Source organism: Toxotes jaculatrix, chromosome 5, assembly GCF_017976425.1.
Source record: "Toxotes jaculatrix isolate fToxJac2 chromosome 5, fToxJac2.pri, whole genome shotgun sequence".
NCBI classification, from domain to species: Eukaryota; Metazoa; Chordata; class Actinopteri; family Toxotidae; genus Toxotes; species Toxotes jaculatrix.
Window position 1 is genome coordinate 4,176,593 of NC_054398.1, and position 15,708 is coordinate 4,192,300.

General features: G+C 41.2%; 1 protein-coding gene across 2 annotated transcripts; it reads right to left on the bottom strand.

Moving 5' to 3' along the window:
- Window positions 1–617: 617 nt before the first annotated feature.
- ano10b (anoctamin 10b) lies at window positions 618–12,684 on the bottom strand. 2 transcript variants are annotated; one of them, XM_041037699.1, is made up of 16 exons: window positions 12,553–12,684; window positions 12,369–12,435; window positions 10,960–11,228; window positions 9,510–9,683; window positions 8,216–8,353; window positions 7,363–7,479; window positions 7,150–7,266; window positions 6,416–6,748; window positions 6,004–6,186; window positions 5,806–5,861; window positions 5,632–5,706; window positions 5,227–5,391; window positions 4,937–5,128; window positions 4,696–4,833; window positions 4,479–4,595; window positions 618–4,390 (listed from the first exon to the last, which is right to left on the bottom strand). In XM_041037699.1, exons 3-16 carry the CDS (start codon window positions 11,219–11,221, stop codon window positions 4,367–4,369), a joined length of 2,091 nt encoding a protein of 696 aa, XP_040893633.1. In that variant the 5' UTR covers window positions 11,222–11,228; window positions 12,369–12,435; window positions 12,553–12,684; the 3' UTR covers window positions 618–4,366. The 2 variants fall into 2 exon arrangements, with proteins under 2 accessions (XP_040893633.1, XP_040893632.1); XM_041037698.1 differs by having other exon boundaries at window positions 6,416–6,768; window positions 7,146–7,266.
- Between the last annotated feature and the right edge of the window lie 3,024 nt (window positions 12,685–15,708).

Genomic DNA, 15,708 nt, shown 5'->3' on the forward strand with positions numbered 1-15,708 from the left:
TATTTGTCATTAGGACCAAATAAGAGTAACATGTTATAGTGTAGCTGAGGAGTCCCTCCGCATGGTATTACTTTACCATATAATGCCTCTGTGTGTTCCTGTATTTTCACATAACATGCTGCGTTTTTCTTCTTTTGAACCTCGGACATGAAGTGTTAGGTTTTGTAGAGTAACAGAAGGCCAAAGCTGTACAATATGCTACATCCTCCTCTCATAGTTCAGTAAACAGAGCTTATTCCTGTCAGTCACTGCAGCTTCATGGGTACAACAAATTGGATTTTTCACTCGTGACCTGTCAGCGGCCAGTCTGTGCCTATATAAGGAGCGGATGTCACGTGAAATCTGATTAATTGCTCATATTTCATCAGCCGTGGAAGCATAAAATCTGTGCAGAAGAGGGATAAAATCCCATTATTTGTTCCTGTGTGATTGCAGCCTGTCTCTCCTCAGTGTGTCTGTGTCTACTGACCTGCATTATAACTAGGACCACATCTCTATGGAGCCATGAACTTATTTTTCTGTATTTATTTATTAAAATGGATTAAATCAAAAAGATGGATGTGTTCAGTGTGTTTATTTAACAGACACATACACTAAATACACATAAACTAAATATCCTGGTCTTCACAAAGCTTTGTACATGTACTCCACCTTACTTCAGAGGAAACATTAATATTAATATCACTCCATTACAATTATTCATCAGTTACTTCTCAAGTAAAGATGTAGACATATGATAAATGTATAAAATGCTTTGTACTGTTAAAGCTCAAGGACCCGTAAACATTTGGGGGTTAATCTGCCAACCCTGCGATTAACACACCTTCTCTACCTCCAGACTTTCATTTTAAAAGAGCATAAAATAGTATGTACTGGTGCTTCTGAGTATTTCTTCCACCACTGCCCCACAGTGTATTAATCCACCCATCCTTCTCCACCTTCAGGACCTCAGGAGATGCTACTCTGATACATGATAATGAGCAGGATGTGAGGATGAAGGAAGCTGAATAACAACGTGCACTGACTAAATTCCCAACACACTGTGGGCCAGAGAACTGTAATAATACTGCACTTCAATCATGGTGTGAAAAGTATTCAGAGTCTTTAGTACAAGCTGCAGTACCACAATGGAAAATACTCCATCTGAAGTGAAAGGCTTGAATTCAAAATCTTATTTAAACTTACAGAGGTTTGAAAATGTACTTTATCAATAGTTAGTATGCAGCAGAACGGCTCCTGTCAATATTATATTAGTATTTACATTATATAATTGTATCTTTAACCTGTAAAGTATGAAGCTGCAATTAACAATTGTTTTATATTATTTTAGTATTCAAGTATTTTGTAAATGTGTAAAATGCTCAGCATGACTTCATGACATGAAAATTCTTTTCTGAAAGAACAAACTTAACAATCAACCAGTTTCCTTCTGTGTGTTTATTTTAGGACAACTAGCAAACATTGTCACCTCTGTCTCTGACAGGAAATCCTGATCCGAGGACCAGATTATCTACAAGCTTATCTTCATTGTCTCATCACAAGTCCTCAGTACAGTGCACGCACACACAAACACAAACACACACACAGACACAGGTTTATGCTTAATGTCAGGAGTGAAAGTGTACAACTGCAGCCAGCTGAGGACGTCTCACCATCCATCTGACTCTTTGCTGAATCAGCCACCAGGGCCTGTGAAAAGCTGCATGTTGAATAAAATGAGAAGTGTGCAGTGCCTCCTGGTGGCTGTAAAGAATACTAACTCCTAAGAACAATAACTTATATAATGAACAATACATCACTGTTCAGCAAGTATGAAAGGAAGGGTGGACTTCCCCAGTGGCTTCATCTGCATATTCATTATATTAAGTCATAATCTGTCAGTGAAGAGTGAACAATGAAATAACACTCAGAGCATCAATGTAAACTGTTAGAGTATAAGATGAATTAGTTATTGCAACACAGTGAACATGAGCAGTCACTCTTTTAGGCGAGTGAGTAAAAACTAAAATCCACACATTAAAAAAATAATATATTTCTATTAACAAAGCAGAAAACAGTTCTTTGGTTGCTGCCCATCGCTTTCAATGCAAATCTTATATCCTGGCACACAACTGACCGTGTTAACTTTATAGATTATATTTGATGTTAAGCATGTTTCTATAGCCATTGTGAGATTACTTTAGGGAAAATAAGGAAAGGACAGTATCATCAGTGGAGGTGGAATTAGTGTAAAACATGTTTTTTTTTTTGTTCAATCAGAAACAAACTTGTTTCTCATAAATTTAGACATTATTGTTCAAAGTAAAATTAGGATATGACTTTTGCCGTGTAAGCCATTAACTGTAATAGTTAATATAAAAATGAATGTGAACTTCAGTAACATTTACTGAAAATCAGTGGTTCGACAGTTTGGGAAATTCTAGTTGTTTCCTCACAGAGAGGTTGATACCATTCTCATATCAGTACAGTACACACTGCCCTGCGGCTATAGCCAGCAGCTGGCTAACTTCGATTAAACACTGGAAACAATTAGCCTATCTGTACCCAAAGGTCACAAAAATCTTCCAGCTGTACCAGCGCCTCTTAAACTAATTAACATGTCATATCTCACCAGGCCAAGAAAACAGTCCAGCACTCCACCCCTAATAACTACAACACATTACTAAAAGCTAATTCACCTTAGTTTTTATCCAGACTAAGCAAACTTAAGAGACATTAACCAAAATAGTTCACGGTAAAGTTGCAAGCCATAAAACCAAAACAAAGAGGTGAAAGATGCTAAAATGTTCAGCAGAGGGGAACTGCACCGTTCTGTTAATCACTCCAACTTCACATGGAAGGCAGGAAGTAAGTTACATGTCAAAGCCAATGGAGGAAATATTAGCAGAGAGTCCGTATTGTACGGGTTTAGATCCCGTGTCGAGGCGGAGTTACACACAATTGACCAAACAGTATGTTGGACGAAGGTGAGCGAGTTTTCAACGGACGTTAAAGATTTGCCGACAATCGAGGCTGTTGAGATCACCAATTATCTCGAACTTCAGACCTCTTATTATACGAAACAGCAAATGAAAGCCTACAAAAGCCTGGAGGCATATAACTTTTTTTTGTGAACGGGTGGGTCCACAACCTTGTTACCAAACGGCTCCAAGACGATTATCGTTTGGTCTTTGCCAGGGTGTGTGTTTATTCTTATACTGGTTATGTATAAGCTAGCAGCTAGCAATAGCGGCTATAATGTCAACAAACACGTCTTACAGGGATACAAGGGGGTTTATTTATCAGCTACATATAAATACTAATGTATGACATGACAGCGAAATAGCATTTGGACTACTGAGTCAACGTCCCCTAAAACGCTAGGGCAGCCTAAAAAGTCCCAACGAAGTCCGTAATAGACTACCGGCAACTCAATAATTATTACTATGTAAATGAGCATTAAGCGACAACCTAATGATATAAACACAGCCACAAGTTACAGCTAGCTAACATACCTTTGACGAAGTGGTCACTGCAGACACGGGGATCAGCAGACTGCTCCTCCCGACCGCAGACGTAGGTTTAATATCCACCATTTACAGCGTTGTCCTGTAAGTTTTTTTATATGTCTCTCCTTTGTGGGTGACTACTTTTGGTACCCTATAATAACTTTTTTTCTTTTTCTCTATTGGGACGATTTGAGCACCGGTAAACTACACAAAACAGGTATTTTTCCACAGGGTAGATTCTCAGTGTGTCAGTCACTTCCTGCCCTCCATCTGAATTTGGCGCCCTTGCGCCGCTGCGTCGTGACGTCACGTGAAGCCCACCTGTTGTGAATCCTGAACACCAGCTGTAGCTTACCACTAGGTGGCAGAGCTGAGCAAAAACACTCCTGAAAGACTATAATAGAGTACTATAATACTCTTTCCTGTACGTCCCTTACTAAATATTGACTGTACATGCTGTGGCCATGTTGATTTTACCAGAGCTATTCAGCTTTCTCTCATTAAATCTGAACAAACAATGTGAAAACCTCCTTTACCGCAACAATCTTTTTAAAGGGCATATGTACAAATAACCAATACATTCCACTTGCTGTCTAAAACACCCTGTAACTGCTGTTTCAAGTGCACTTGCAGTCTGCGTGTAGAATAATATGAAGGTGCATTTCAAAGTGTGTACATTGCAGAAGCGCCCTGTTAGTTAGAGAGCACAGCAGTAAGGCTTTAAAAGTATACACAGGGAGCAGTGGGGGTTCAGCAGGATGCACTGTGGGCCCTGCTGCAGAGCTCCACTCAACACTGAGGATGGTACTGTATCTTCTGATGGTAGCAGCCCAGCACAACATGACACAAAGCACCACGTCAATGGTCCTGAAACACAATCAGGACTCTTCAGATTGTATCTTCTGGAAGAGAAGGAAGAAAAATTGCCACACTGATGAAGGAGAACACCAGAAGGTTAAATAATGAAATGTATGGGAGGACGGGTTTAACCTGCTGTTTCAGAGCTTGCATGGATGTGTACTCAATATGCTCTCTCTTCTTTCGGATCCAGTCCGGTTCATCGGGGATCAGGACTGCCAAAATGAGCTTAACTAAGATGAGCACATGCTGCATAAACACACGGAGGTAAAGTCGTTAGGGGAAGACACACAGATGTGATCATTTTACATCTGTTTCCCACTAATGATCTCTCCATCCTCCTCCTTACCTCCACCAACACGGCCAACAGCAGAATGTTTGTGCTGCTCATCCCATTCTCCTGACACAGCTCCTGTAACCGTGGTGACAGCAGCAGCAGCCAGCAGTTGGACACGACAGAGACAAAACTCAGGACCTCGAAAGCGGTCTGAAAAAAATGGGACAATGGCATGAGCTGTTCACTCATAACTGGCTGAGTGTGACTTACTCGGTGCATCTCATTCCTATTGTGTATTGTGTTTTCTGCTGACCTGCCACACGCCCATGTTAGCCACAGGCGGGAAGAAGGGTTTGCGGAAGAGTTTGCAGATCTTATAGGCGTCCGATCGGATCTCTGTTAGGTTGTTGATGAGCAGTAGCACCGCCGTCAGAGGATACACACAGGAGAAAAGACTCAAATACCCAAACTGCACCAGGAGCTCGATGTACTCCGCAAACAGACCCTGAAATAAAACAAGAAGCTTGTTGTTGTACTCTGCCAACAGGTGTTTGTTTGGCCTTGACCTGCACTTTCAAGAAATTCTTAATACTGTATACACACAGGGAAAGCAGGAAGGTTGCTTTGGTTCCTAAATTTGTCCTCCTGTGGGTCATCTTCACTCTCTGCCCTTTGGGGGGAACTGATGAACCGGTCCACCAGGAAGGGTATGACCACCTCTGTCACCTGGTTCACCAGCTGGGTCACTATCAGCAAAGACGCTAGACGCTTCAGACAGATGGAGGAAGAGGATAATGAATGTGAGGTTATTGTGGAAGGTTTTTTATTTCATTCACTGACTTTATTTGGTCACATTTCAACTCATTCTGAAAGGGACACTCCACCGATTTTACACCTGAGGATCAGCTTATTTATAAAGAGCACTGCTTTAGTTTCAGGTTTCAGGCGATACAGAATTTTTGGAGTACCACCTTAAAGACCTGAAGGAAGACAGAGCTGAGCTGTTACCTTACGAAGCAAAGGCACATCCTGCTTGAAGAAGGCAATGTGGAAGAGCACGGCAAAGTAGTTAAAGAAGGTGAACTAGGGAGAAGAGATAAAAGAATAAAGTAAATCAGCCTGTTAGGTTTGTTTAGCACATATGAGAAGATTGTTTATGAGGAGAGGGGAAAAGGAACTAACCACCAAAACTTTGGTTGTCAGATGCTTCTCGTAGGCTGACTCTTCTCTGTGGTTCTCTAAGAGGACATAATAAGATCTTTACTGTATCTGTGTCGCAGTTTCCTGAGGGCTCACCATATACTTATCATTATATTAAAAATACATATTATCTCCACTGAGTCTTCATTGTCCCTCTGGCATTCCCTCCATCTCACTTACCATATTCAGTCAGAGACTGTGCCACTGTCTTGTAAACAGTCGCTAACATGTTTGTATAGACGATGTGAAGCACTGACGGCATGTAGAGCAACGTCTGAGACAGAAGGGAGTCCCAGTCTTTGTGGAGCTGCTGCACTTGGGCCTCTCCCCAGTAGAAACAGAGCATACCCAGTACCACCAGCCCTGCAGGAGGAGAGGTGAGGAGGGAGGCAGAGCTGAGAAGAGTTTTTTCAGTTTTAAAGAGCAGAGAACAATTTTCTGCTTTCATGTGTTTCATGCACTTGTGTAGCACTTCATCTTCAGCCGACACAGATGTGATGTTTCATTGCTCAGCTGATCTTTAGAAAACTTTAATGATATTTCATCCTTTACAAGACGCCTCACAGCAGCTAATCAATATCTTGATTCCTACCTAGAAACAGCCCCACCACTGGGACCGACACCAGTGCCATACGCAGGTCTCTCTGCCATTCAGGAAACAGGGGCTCCACACGACCCGTCACGGGGTTGACCCCAAGTTCACCGTGGAAACCAGGCCGGGGCTCTGCAAAGCGCTCAGCGAGGTTCAGGGTTCCCCAGCGGTAGGACAGAGAGGAGCTCCTACGTTTCCACAGCTCCATGAACACAGTGGACCAGAGCATGCTGAACACGGCCAGGATCATGTGACCGCTGACCGCTGAGTCATGTTCAACATGTGTGACCCCTGAAGCAGAGACGGAATCCACCATCTCCTTCTGAACCTCACCTGGGATGGGAAAACAGAGCCTTGTGGCAAGTTAGTTTGTTTTTCCATCCATCAGTCAAAGTTTACAAGTAAGGCCAAGCAGCTCATCCTCAAAAACACAGCTCACAGATAGCACGATAACATCCAAACATTAGTATGTTACCTTTAGCGCGGTGCATTGTGGACTGGGCATTAATGACTGAAGATCATAAATGAATTAACTCGCTATATCACGAAATCAGAGCTGTTCTCTTAGGATAACAGGATAAAACTATGTTCTTGAGATAACATTTCTGATGAAGGTACTGCAGTAGCTTGCAAACTCTCCATTCTTAATGGTAAAATAATGTTTTGGAGTGCTAAATATTTCATAAATGCCATGTAAATATAACGAAAATAAAATGATAAATCCACACACCTACCTGAGAAGTATGCAATGGACAGGCCCAGTATTGCCGGCAGGAGTAGAGACCAGGTGTAGAAATCAAGGAAGCTGAAGTAGAAAGCCACAGAGCTTCCGAAATAACCATTGACCGAATCTGGATAAATCAGCAGACAGAAGTGTCAGATGTAAGTGTACGCACTGTCTGAGAAGCTATCACACACCCAGCCAAGTGATGCATGTTTCCACCCACCCAGTGGCTGAGCCAGCTGATTACCACAGTACCAGGCCTCACTGAGATTCTTCAGCTGCTCCGGATTGTGGAGGGGAAGCGTGTCCACAATCACACGAGCCGACCCGAGCTTCTGCCCTGCAACAACACTCGGTTTTACACACAGGGCATGAACACAACACTTTCAAACCAAAGTGACTTTAGAACATGGGTGAAGAAGAGCCACTTTTGAAATGAATCAATAACTAATCCATACATGTACAGTTACATACACTCACATATATATATGTACCACACGCACTGAAAGTGATGCTGAGTAAAGCAATTTCATGATTGAATGTGAGGAGAGAAGAACAGCAGAGGTCAGCCAGTCGTATAGATGCACATGGTACAGCTGGATCCTGAATGAGAATGTGGTGTCTTCCATTTAAAAACATTTACGTGACTGTTGATATGTGAAAATAAACAAATCTGTTGTCCAAAGGTTATTAAAAAACATCAGTGCATACCATTTTAATGGGTGTCATGTTGCTTCATTATCATGACTGTAATTCATTTTTTCATTATGAGAAGTCAGATAAAGACAGACCAACACACTGTTGGTTTTGGTCTTTCATGATATTTGTTGACAGTAAATAAAAGCTAGAATAATACCAGCTTTATACTGCAAAGTGGTGATCTTCAGCTGCTGACTGTGTGTGTGTTTCCTTCTTTTTCTCAAGGCAATAAAAAAATTGAATTAAAAACAAATCAGAAAACAACAATCCTCTCCCTCTCTGGTAGCCTGTCTTCACATTACTCCAAAAACCAGTGATTTGTTTATTTATTCTCCATATTGATATGAAATCTGAAAACACAATCAAAGAGTACTCACAGATGTTGTCTCGGTGTTGCAGCGTGTAGCTGTCAGACAGTCCGGGTATCCTCAGGTCCCTCTGAGCTCGCAAACCGTCCAGCTCATACTTCACGATGTACTGTCGCTCTGCCAGAGTCAGGAACACTTCCATTTTGTCTGCCACACACATGAACAGATACAGACAACACGACTATAACCAGTGATGCATAAACACAAACACACAAAAGAAATCTGAAACGTGCTCCCCTCCTCACATAGACTGGTAACCTTGCTGTCAGTTTAGCTGCCAGCTGGAGAGACAGAACCAACCTTAACTTGGATTAGATCATCCAACTACTAGAGCTGTGTCTTGACACCACTTATTTCATGGACAAAGGACATTTATCTTGGTTAACTGAAGGAACAGCTACAGGGTCACACATTTCCCCACTGAACCAAAATTTCACCTTCACCTAACAGTGCACCAAACTGCACTGCTCCACTATCAACAGCTTCATCCAACACAACAATGCAGGTTGTCTCCACTGCACTGCAATGATCATAACTTCAAATACATTTACTTAACTCTTAATGATTTCTAAATGATTTCTAAATCTTCACTTCAGATCAGAGTCTTCTGCTCACAACATTTTCAGTCTTGTTCCTAATGAAAGGCAGCAGGACAGACCTGTCCATGTGACAGAGTACACAGGTCTGCCCCACCTGGATATAGTATTCCACGAAAAGCTGCTCAACCAAATCCAGCATATCCTGGAGACACACCCATCACACACGCCCAGAAAAGTTTGATCTTGATCAGATCTGGAACTAAATAACAACAACGACTCTACTGACTCTGAAAATTTACTTAAATCTCAGGTCAAGTGGTCTGTGTTTTTATGTGGGCAGTAAGAGGATGTTAAGCTGCCATTGCTTCACACCTGTATCCATATGAAGTACACACTTCAAAAAAACAACTTTAAAATTGTAGCATAGAAGCTTGGCGGTGAAGTTGCTCCCACATAGAGCACAGCCTCAGTGAAAAAGAGGACGGAGAAAGAGAATAACAGCGTTATGAAGAGGTACTCAAGGCTAATGGGCACAAGAGGTGGATGAAGAAATTTATCCCAGTTTAAGACAAAGATGACACTGTTTTACTGCTATAACATTTAACATATAAGAAAAGCTTCAGTTTTATGGCTTAGAAACACAATGCTCCTGTTAGATCGGGGGACATAATAAAATGTTTTAAACGAACAACAAGTAATCTGTGACCTTTACTGACCTTCCTGTGTGTGTGTCTATGAATACACTCAAAGCTGCTCTGCTGTACCTGAATCTTTAAAGTTGTCTCTGTCGTTGTAGGAGAAGGCCTCCATGTCCCCGTTGCGGTAAGGCTTACACAGACCCAACTCTTCAGTGGCTCGTAGTAACGTACAGCGTGGGGCGGAGACCGCAATGATGTCGCCGCTGGCGTCCTCGCCCGGGTGGGCCAGCAATGCAGCACCTGGGTGTGGGACACAGGAGCAAAGACACCTGAAACTTTTGGGCCAGTATAGAGAAGAGGATCAGTTAGTCAGTCTAAGACTCTATCTAAGGCTAGAAAAGGAACCACAGCAAATTAATGTCTGATGACAGGGAAGGAAATTAGGAAAATAAAAAGCTAAAAGAAAAGCTATCAAATGGGTGACGATAAACAGTAGTTTAAAACACATTAAACTGGATTTAACTTAAATTATCCACCTGCAGCGAACCAAAAACGCCGTCTGCGTCTGTGCTCCGTCATCGTTTTATCGCGTGCAGTCAGCTGTCAACCTGAACTTAACAACGCGAAAAATATATTTGCAAAATAATAGCCACTTCAAATATTTATTTTATCTGGTTAATGTGATTTTTTTTCAGCGCACAGCGTGTCCACATCAGGACTGTATCTGTCGTCTGTCAAACTTTTCTTTTCTTGGATTTATCCATCGTTTACCTACCGAGGGTCGAAAAGCTCAGTAAATGTTGCCGCCGGGTGTCGCACATCGGCGGTTGTGACGCATATTTTGAGCGACAAAAAATTAAAAACGTTTTATTTTAATGTTACAAGATCACCACAATCTTCACAGTTAGAATTGCATTTTAAAAACGAACGAACTAAAATAAAAAAAAAAAAATACATTTAAATGAAATGCTCATTATTTATTTTCCAAAGTCACAGGGAGCCACAGCAGAGGGATGAAGCCGCGGGTCGCCGACCGCTGAGCTGGTTGATCCATGAGCAGTTAGCCGCAATCGCTAATCTCAGGGCTAACATCTGTGTTTACTTTTGTTTGGACTTTGCCACCAGTGTTATTAAATTATTTAAATAAAAATTAAATTTATTTTTTTATCCAGAACCTTTCTGCAGAGATTTTGGTACTTAAATAGTTTAAGTTAGCTAACTAAGCTAAATATACTGAGAGATGAACAGATCTCTTACAATAATGAAGTGAAATAAAATGCTAATGTCATATATTTTCAGTCCTAGTTGGATGTAAATCATCTCTGGCTCACATTTACATGGAATCTATATCTTCATTGCCAATTGGCTTGTAAACACAAATGCAATCAAATGTTTCAGTGCTAGAGACCTTTTGGACAGTGGCTCTCATGTTCAATAGATTTCCAATATCAGAGAGAAAGAAGTGCTCATAAATGTTTGAGCTGCATGTATTTCTTAGAGAGGCGGCAATCTTTGGAGAGAGAAAACCGATCTCTGCATTACTCCTGCAGCTCATCACTGTTATTTGAGCCCTTACCTCCATCTTTCTGAGGAGCTCCAATCAGTTTGATGAGCCACCTCTTCGTCTCAGGCCGAACCTTTTCTCCAAGCTTCACCAGAACCAACGGCTCGACCTGCTCCGACACACAGCAGGGGCAGCTGACCTTAGTCCAGCCTGGTCCGGTGGTGGTCGCGCTCAGTTTACTCGGGACCTTCCCGCTTGGAGTCTCATCCTCCGGCTGCTGGGCTTTTTCACTGCTGCTGCCGCCAGCAACTTCATCACCTCCTGCCTTACTCATGGTGAGGCTGGGAAGACGTTCACAAAAACAGTTTGTCTCGACAACAATCACATTCATGACCTCTCTTAGCATGAACTGTAATAATTATGATGATCCCTGAGCTTATCTCTTCACCTAGCATAATCATCAGTTTAAAATTTCAATTTGTCTGACTCTATGATTTTAGCCCAAGCACCTACAAAGCTAATGATGTTCCCATCAGCTTTAACTGTACTTTGTATTTAGTGCTAATTAGCAAATGCTAACTTGCAAACCTAAAATAAGGTTAACAATGTCAACCATTATACCTGCTAAACATGATGTTAGCATTGTCGCTGTGAGCATATTAGCATGGATATAGACTCATGGTCTCATTCTCACACTTTTTCTACTTGACAGTGTAGCTTTGAGTTAAAAGATCCAACAGGCTGACACTCTTAACTCACGCTGAACCTAAAGACTGAAAAGTGCTAGTAATATAAACTATAGTAAAACCCCAGTTTATGTGACAAAGCTACAAGCTAAATGCTACAATGTGGAAGAAAATACATGAAAAAGTTGAAGATCTGAGACACTCAACCTGTACAGGACAGAGTTTAGTTCAATGTCATAACGTGACTAGGGTATTATCCTGTTACAAGCAGATTAACAGCCATAAAGTTATGGAAAAAAAACAATTTTGGTCGGAACAAGTCAGAACTTAGCTCCCTGTTTAAAGCTTCGTGTGCCACCAACCACTAGAAATCCATCATTTACATATTTGAGTGCAGTCAGACAGTTATTATTTTCATTTTTGCATTTGCATTAACAGCTATTACATTAGATAAGTTAGGGAGCTATTAGTTTGCATGTGAGACCGAACAAGCACTAATTTCAGGCATAATTTCCCAGTGATCAGCATCCTGTAGTTTCTCGGGGAGGAGACTGTGGTTACTCAAGCCTAACAGCAGATTTTAAAAAAACAAAAAAGGAACTTCCTCTTGTTCTGAACTGAACTGTATAACTTTGCCTGAGGACACTCGTAGAAGACAGGATTAAACTGATAAAGACGCTGAAATGAAAGTGGCTCAGTGCTTCCTGTTGTGACTGAGCTGCTGTTTAAACAGACAGTGACAGTAGGAGAGAGTCACGTAAAGTGAAAGGGAGGATGTGTCGGGAAATACAACACCTGACAGAGCGCTGATGATGAGGTTCTGGTCTCCAGTCCTACAGCAGGCCCACACCCCTCCAAACTCCTGTTGGGATAGACACACACACACACACACACACACACAGAGGAATATGAAGACAACAACATCTATGCAGTTCTCCAGAAAATAGACCACTCTCTCTCACTCTCTGCAAACACTTACCCAGCCTGAGTGTGTGGTTCTTCCCAGCAGCACATATATATGTATATATATGTGTGTGTGTGTGTGTATGTGTGTGTGTGTTTAGCAGGAATGCGGAGGAACTTCCCAGAGGCTGCAGGGTGTGGAGGGCTGTTTGGTTTATATTCAGGCTCCTCCCTCCTGCCTGCTCAGTGCTTTACAGCTGCTGCTGCTGCAGCCCAGGGTCCTACTGCACAACCTTTCTCTGCTTCTCTGCGTTAACACACACACACACACGCACACACACCTGGGCAAGTGCAGTTTGGTTTGAAACCTCTGAACACTACTGCTACTTGTGTCTAAAACATGTCAGCTAAACCAGATGAATGTTTTCACAGGCTGATGATTTGCTCACTGCATCTCTGCGTGTTAAGTCATATTCATAAGTAATAAATATAGATGCCCCCTTATCCATATAAAGGGTAATCATAAGGTAGAAACAGAACACTTTATAACATTTCATAATGTCATACAATGTTGTAATCTTTTATCAAATGCTTGATTCAACCGCAGTCATTTCTGAGGCCTTACTTTGTGCTGTGGTACTGGATTGAATTTATTTCCTAAATAGTTGGAGTTGATATCATGACTCAAGAGATGCATTTTCATAAAGTTTATGAACTTGCAAGACAGATTAAAATTAACTTTCAACACTGAAGCAGCAGAATTTACTATCTGTCAGGACTCGAAATTACTGGATGCTACACTTTTCACGGTCCAACTTAATAACATCTTTCAAACTCCATGCCCAGTTTGTGAAGCAGGCTCTCTGTTCAAAATGTGAAGTCTCTAAGCCCAAGTGTAGTTAACACTGATGGCATCAATCTGACAGTATCACAGGTTTTGTGATTTTGTGTCTGGACAAAGCTCCTCCAGAGCCTCAGGAAACATTAAACAGCTGGTTTCAAATGTTGACTAGTATTTCACATTAAACTTATCAGTATAAAATTGTTGGCGTGCCCCTTTTAAAAAAAAACAAAGAGTTATACCTGAATAATAAACAGTGATCACATAAACAGTACAGGACAGACCCACATCAGAAATATACAGATATTTATTTACAAATACGTTTGCATTTGCATAGACGTTTAAAATTTCAAAGATAAAATATTATAGTAAACAGATTTGGGAAATATTATTTTACGCTGCATAATTTAGCACAAGAAAAACTTGTCTGAATTAAAGCCGTTGTTTTTCATCTTTATCACATAAATATACATAAATAAGATCTCTGTGCTCGTCCTCCAGCAGGTGGAATCGTTTCACTTTGCCGAGCGGCCATCATGATCAATATATATTATTACACTCATCATCATCATCAATATTACAGTCATAACTATCTCCACCATCATTAAAGACATCAAAAATATTTATTTTTGGTTCCTTTCTGAAACAACATCTTTGTGGTGCATGGTTATTATATCAAAGTCTGAATTCTTTCTTCATGACATCTTGAACATGTTACAAACTGTGCACTGTGCAAGACAGACCAGTGTTATGGTTTTATATTAATTGACGGGTGCGTTGTAGAAAACATGACACATTTTGGTACTAAATCAGTTGTAGCACAACCCTGCAAGCCCTAGAGAAACGTATTTAAAACAGAGTTTTGGTGACACAGCCCTTTCACGGGTTACCTGAAGACTTAATTATTGCTGCACTGAATGTTAAGAACAAAAATCGATGCAAATGTAAATCACTGTACTGTACCGTCAAATTTTACTCCTCTTCAAAAAGTGGTTATACTTCTCTGAAACAGATGTTACTTTACATGTGTATGAATATGTCTACCTACATGTTATGTTGATTGATGCTGATGATTTTCGGCAGTAGCAGAATATTCTCACTGTTCTATTAGTTATGGAAATTGTTTGAATTAACTTTGTTCTGCTTTAGTTATCAGTATTGCTGTCGGGCATTCAGAAGAGACATTTTGAGGATCCGCCAGTCACCATAAAACCTCCTGCTGTCCAGTCAGATCACCATTGATCGTCATCCTGTCGGGATCAGCGGGGTCAAAGACACCGGTGGCTTCAAATGGATGGAGTGAGGCCCAAAGGTGGGTCCTAAGAGTTAAGAAGGATGAACCCCCTGAAAGGGTTTTACCTTCACCCTTCCAACAACCAGGCTTTGATGAGTTGTGTTGAAAGACCAATTACTTTTGAGAATAAAAATTTCCACATGAAAACCCACAACTCTTGTCACTTAGCTGACCCTGTGACCTTTGACCCCGAGATTCTCACAGCAGGGAGTCTGACAGGCTGGCCTCATGCCTTCAGCTCTGTCCCTCTGTCACCATGACAACACTCTACCATCTATCCACCTTTACATTTAAATGCATCCACACATACAGTTTCTATCCACAGATGCATTCACTGTTTTGCTCCGTCTAAAAAAAAAAAAAAAAAACACAACCGCTCCGTCTGAAAACATAAAGCTGATGAAGAATTTCTTCTTCTGTACAAAGCATCTTACAAAATATCTTTTTACATCTTTGTTGTATCATTAATGACAAAAAAAAGTTCACAGAGCAAATATTACAACAGACTTGCAAAAATATATCTCCAAGGTGGTTTCAAACATTTAGAACTCTGCTTTACAAAATATCGCATTAGAGCACTACAGTATAATCTCCTTCCTGCAGCTTTGCTGATCATTAATAAGTTAAATCTATACTGTCAACTGAATGCCAGGGTGTTCAGAATATCTAAAACCAAATGTTTGCTGTAAGCAGATGCTTCAAAAAAAACTACAGTGAGATCAAACATGGTGGAGGGAACTTGTGTTGACTGTTAAAAACATGCACTGTCCCACTGTGTAGCAGCGTAGCTGAGTGGCCTGCAGAGCAGAGAGCTGTGACAGTGAGAAGAATTCGAGGAATATTCAAGCTGCAGATAGTGCGCATGAAGGCAAAAGATATATATTTTTTCCTGAGTTAGTTCACCTGGTGAGATGATACAGTTTGGGGCTTCACTTCTCTCACTCACACTATCTGTCACACACTTTCTGTCACTTTTTCATCCCCTTTTCTCTCTGCCCGTCTTCCACTTTCACCTACCATCCATCACTTCCTTTACCCTCTCTCCCTGTGTGAGGGAAGCTCGGACAGTGCCTGAGCGTGTGCGCACATTTGTGTTA

Coding starts and splice junctions, on each gene's coding strand:
- ano10b (XM_041037698.1), bottom strand. CDS start 11,221: ATGAGTAAGGCAGGAGGTGATGAAGTTGCTGGCGGCAGCAGCAGTGAA. Junction 7,267..7,362: donor TCAGCTGGCTCAGCCACTGG/GTGGGTGGAAAC, acceptor TGATTTATCCAG/ATTCGGTCAATGGTTATTTC. Junction 5,392..5,631: donor ATGTGCCTTTGCTTCGTAAG/GTAACAGCTCAG, acceptor ATCTGTCTGAAG/CGTCTAGCGTCTTTGCTGAT.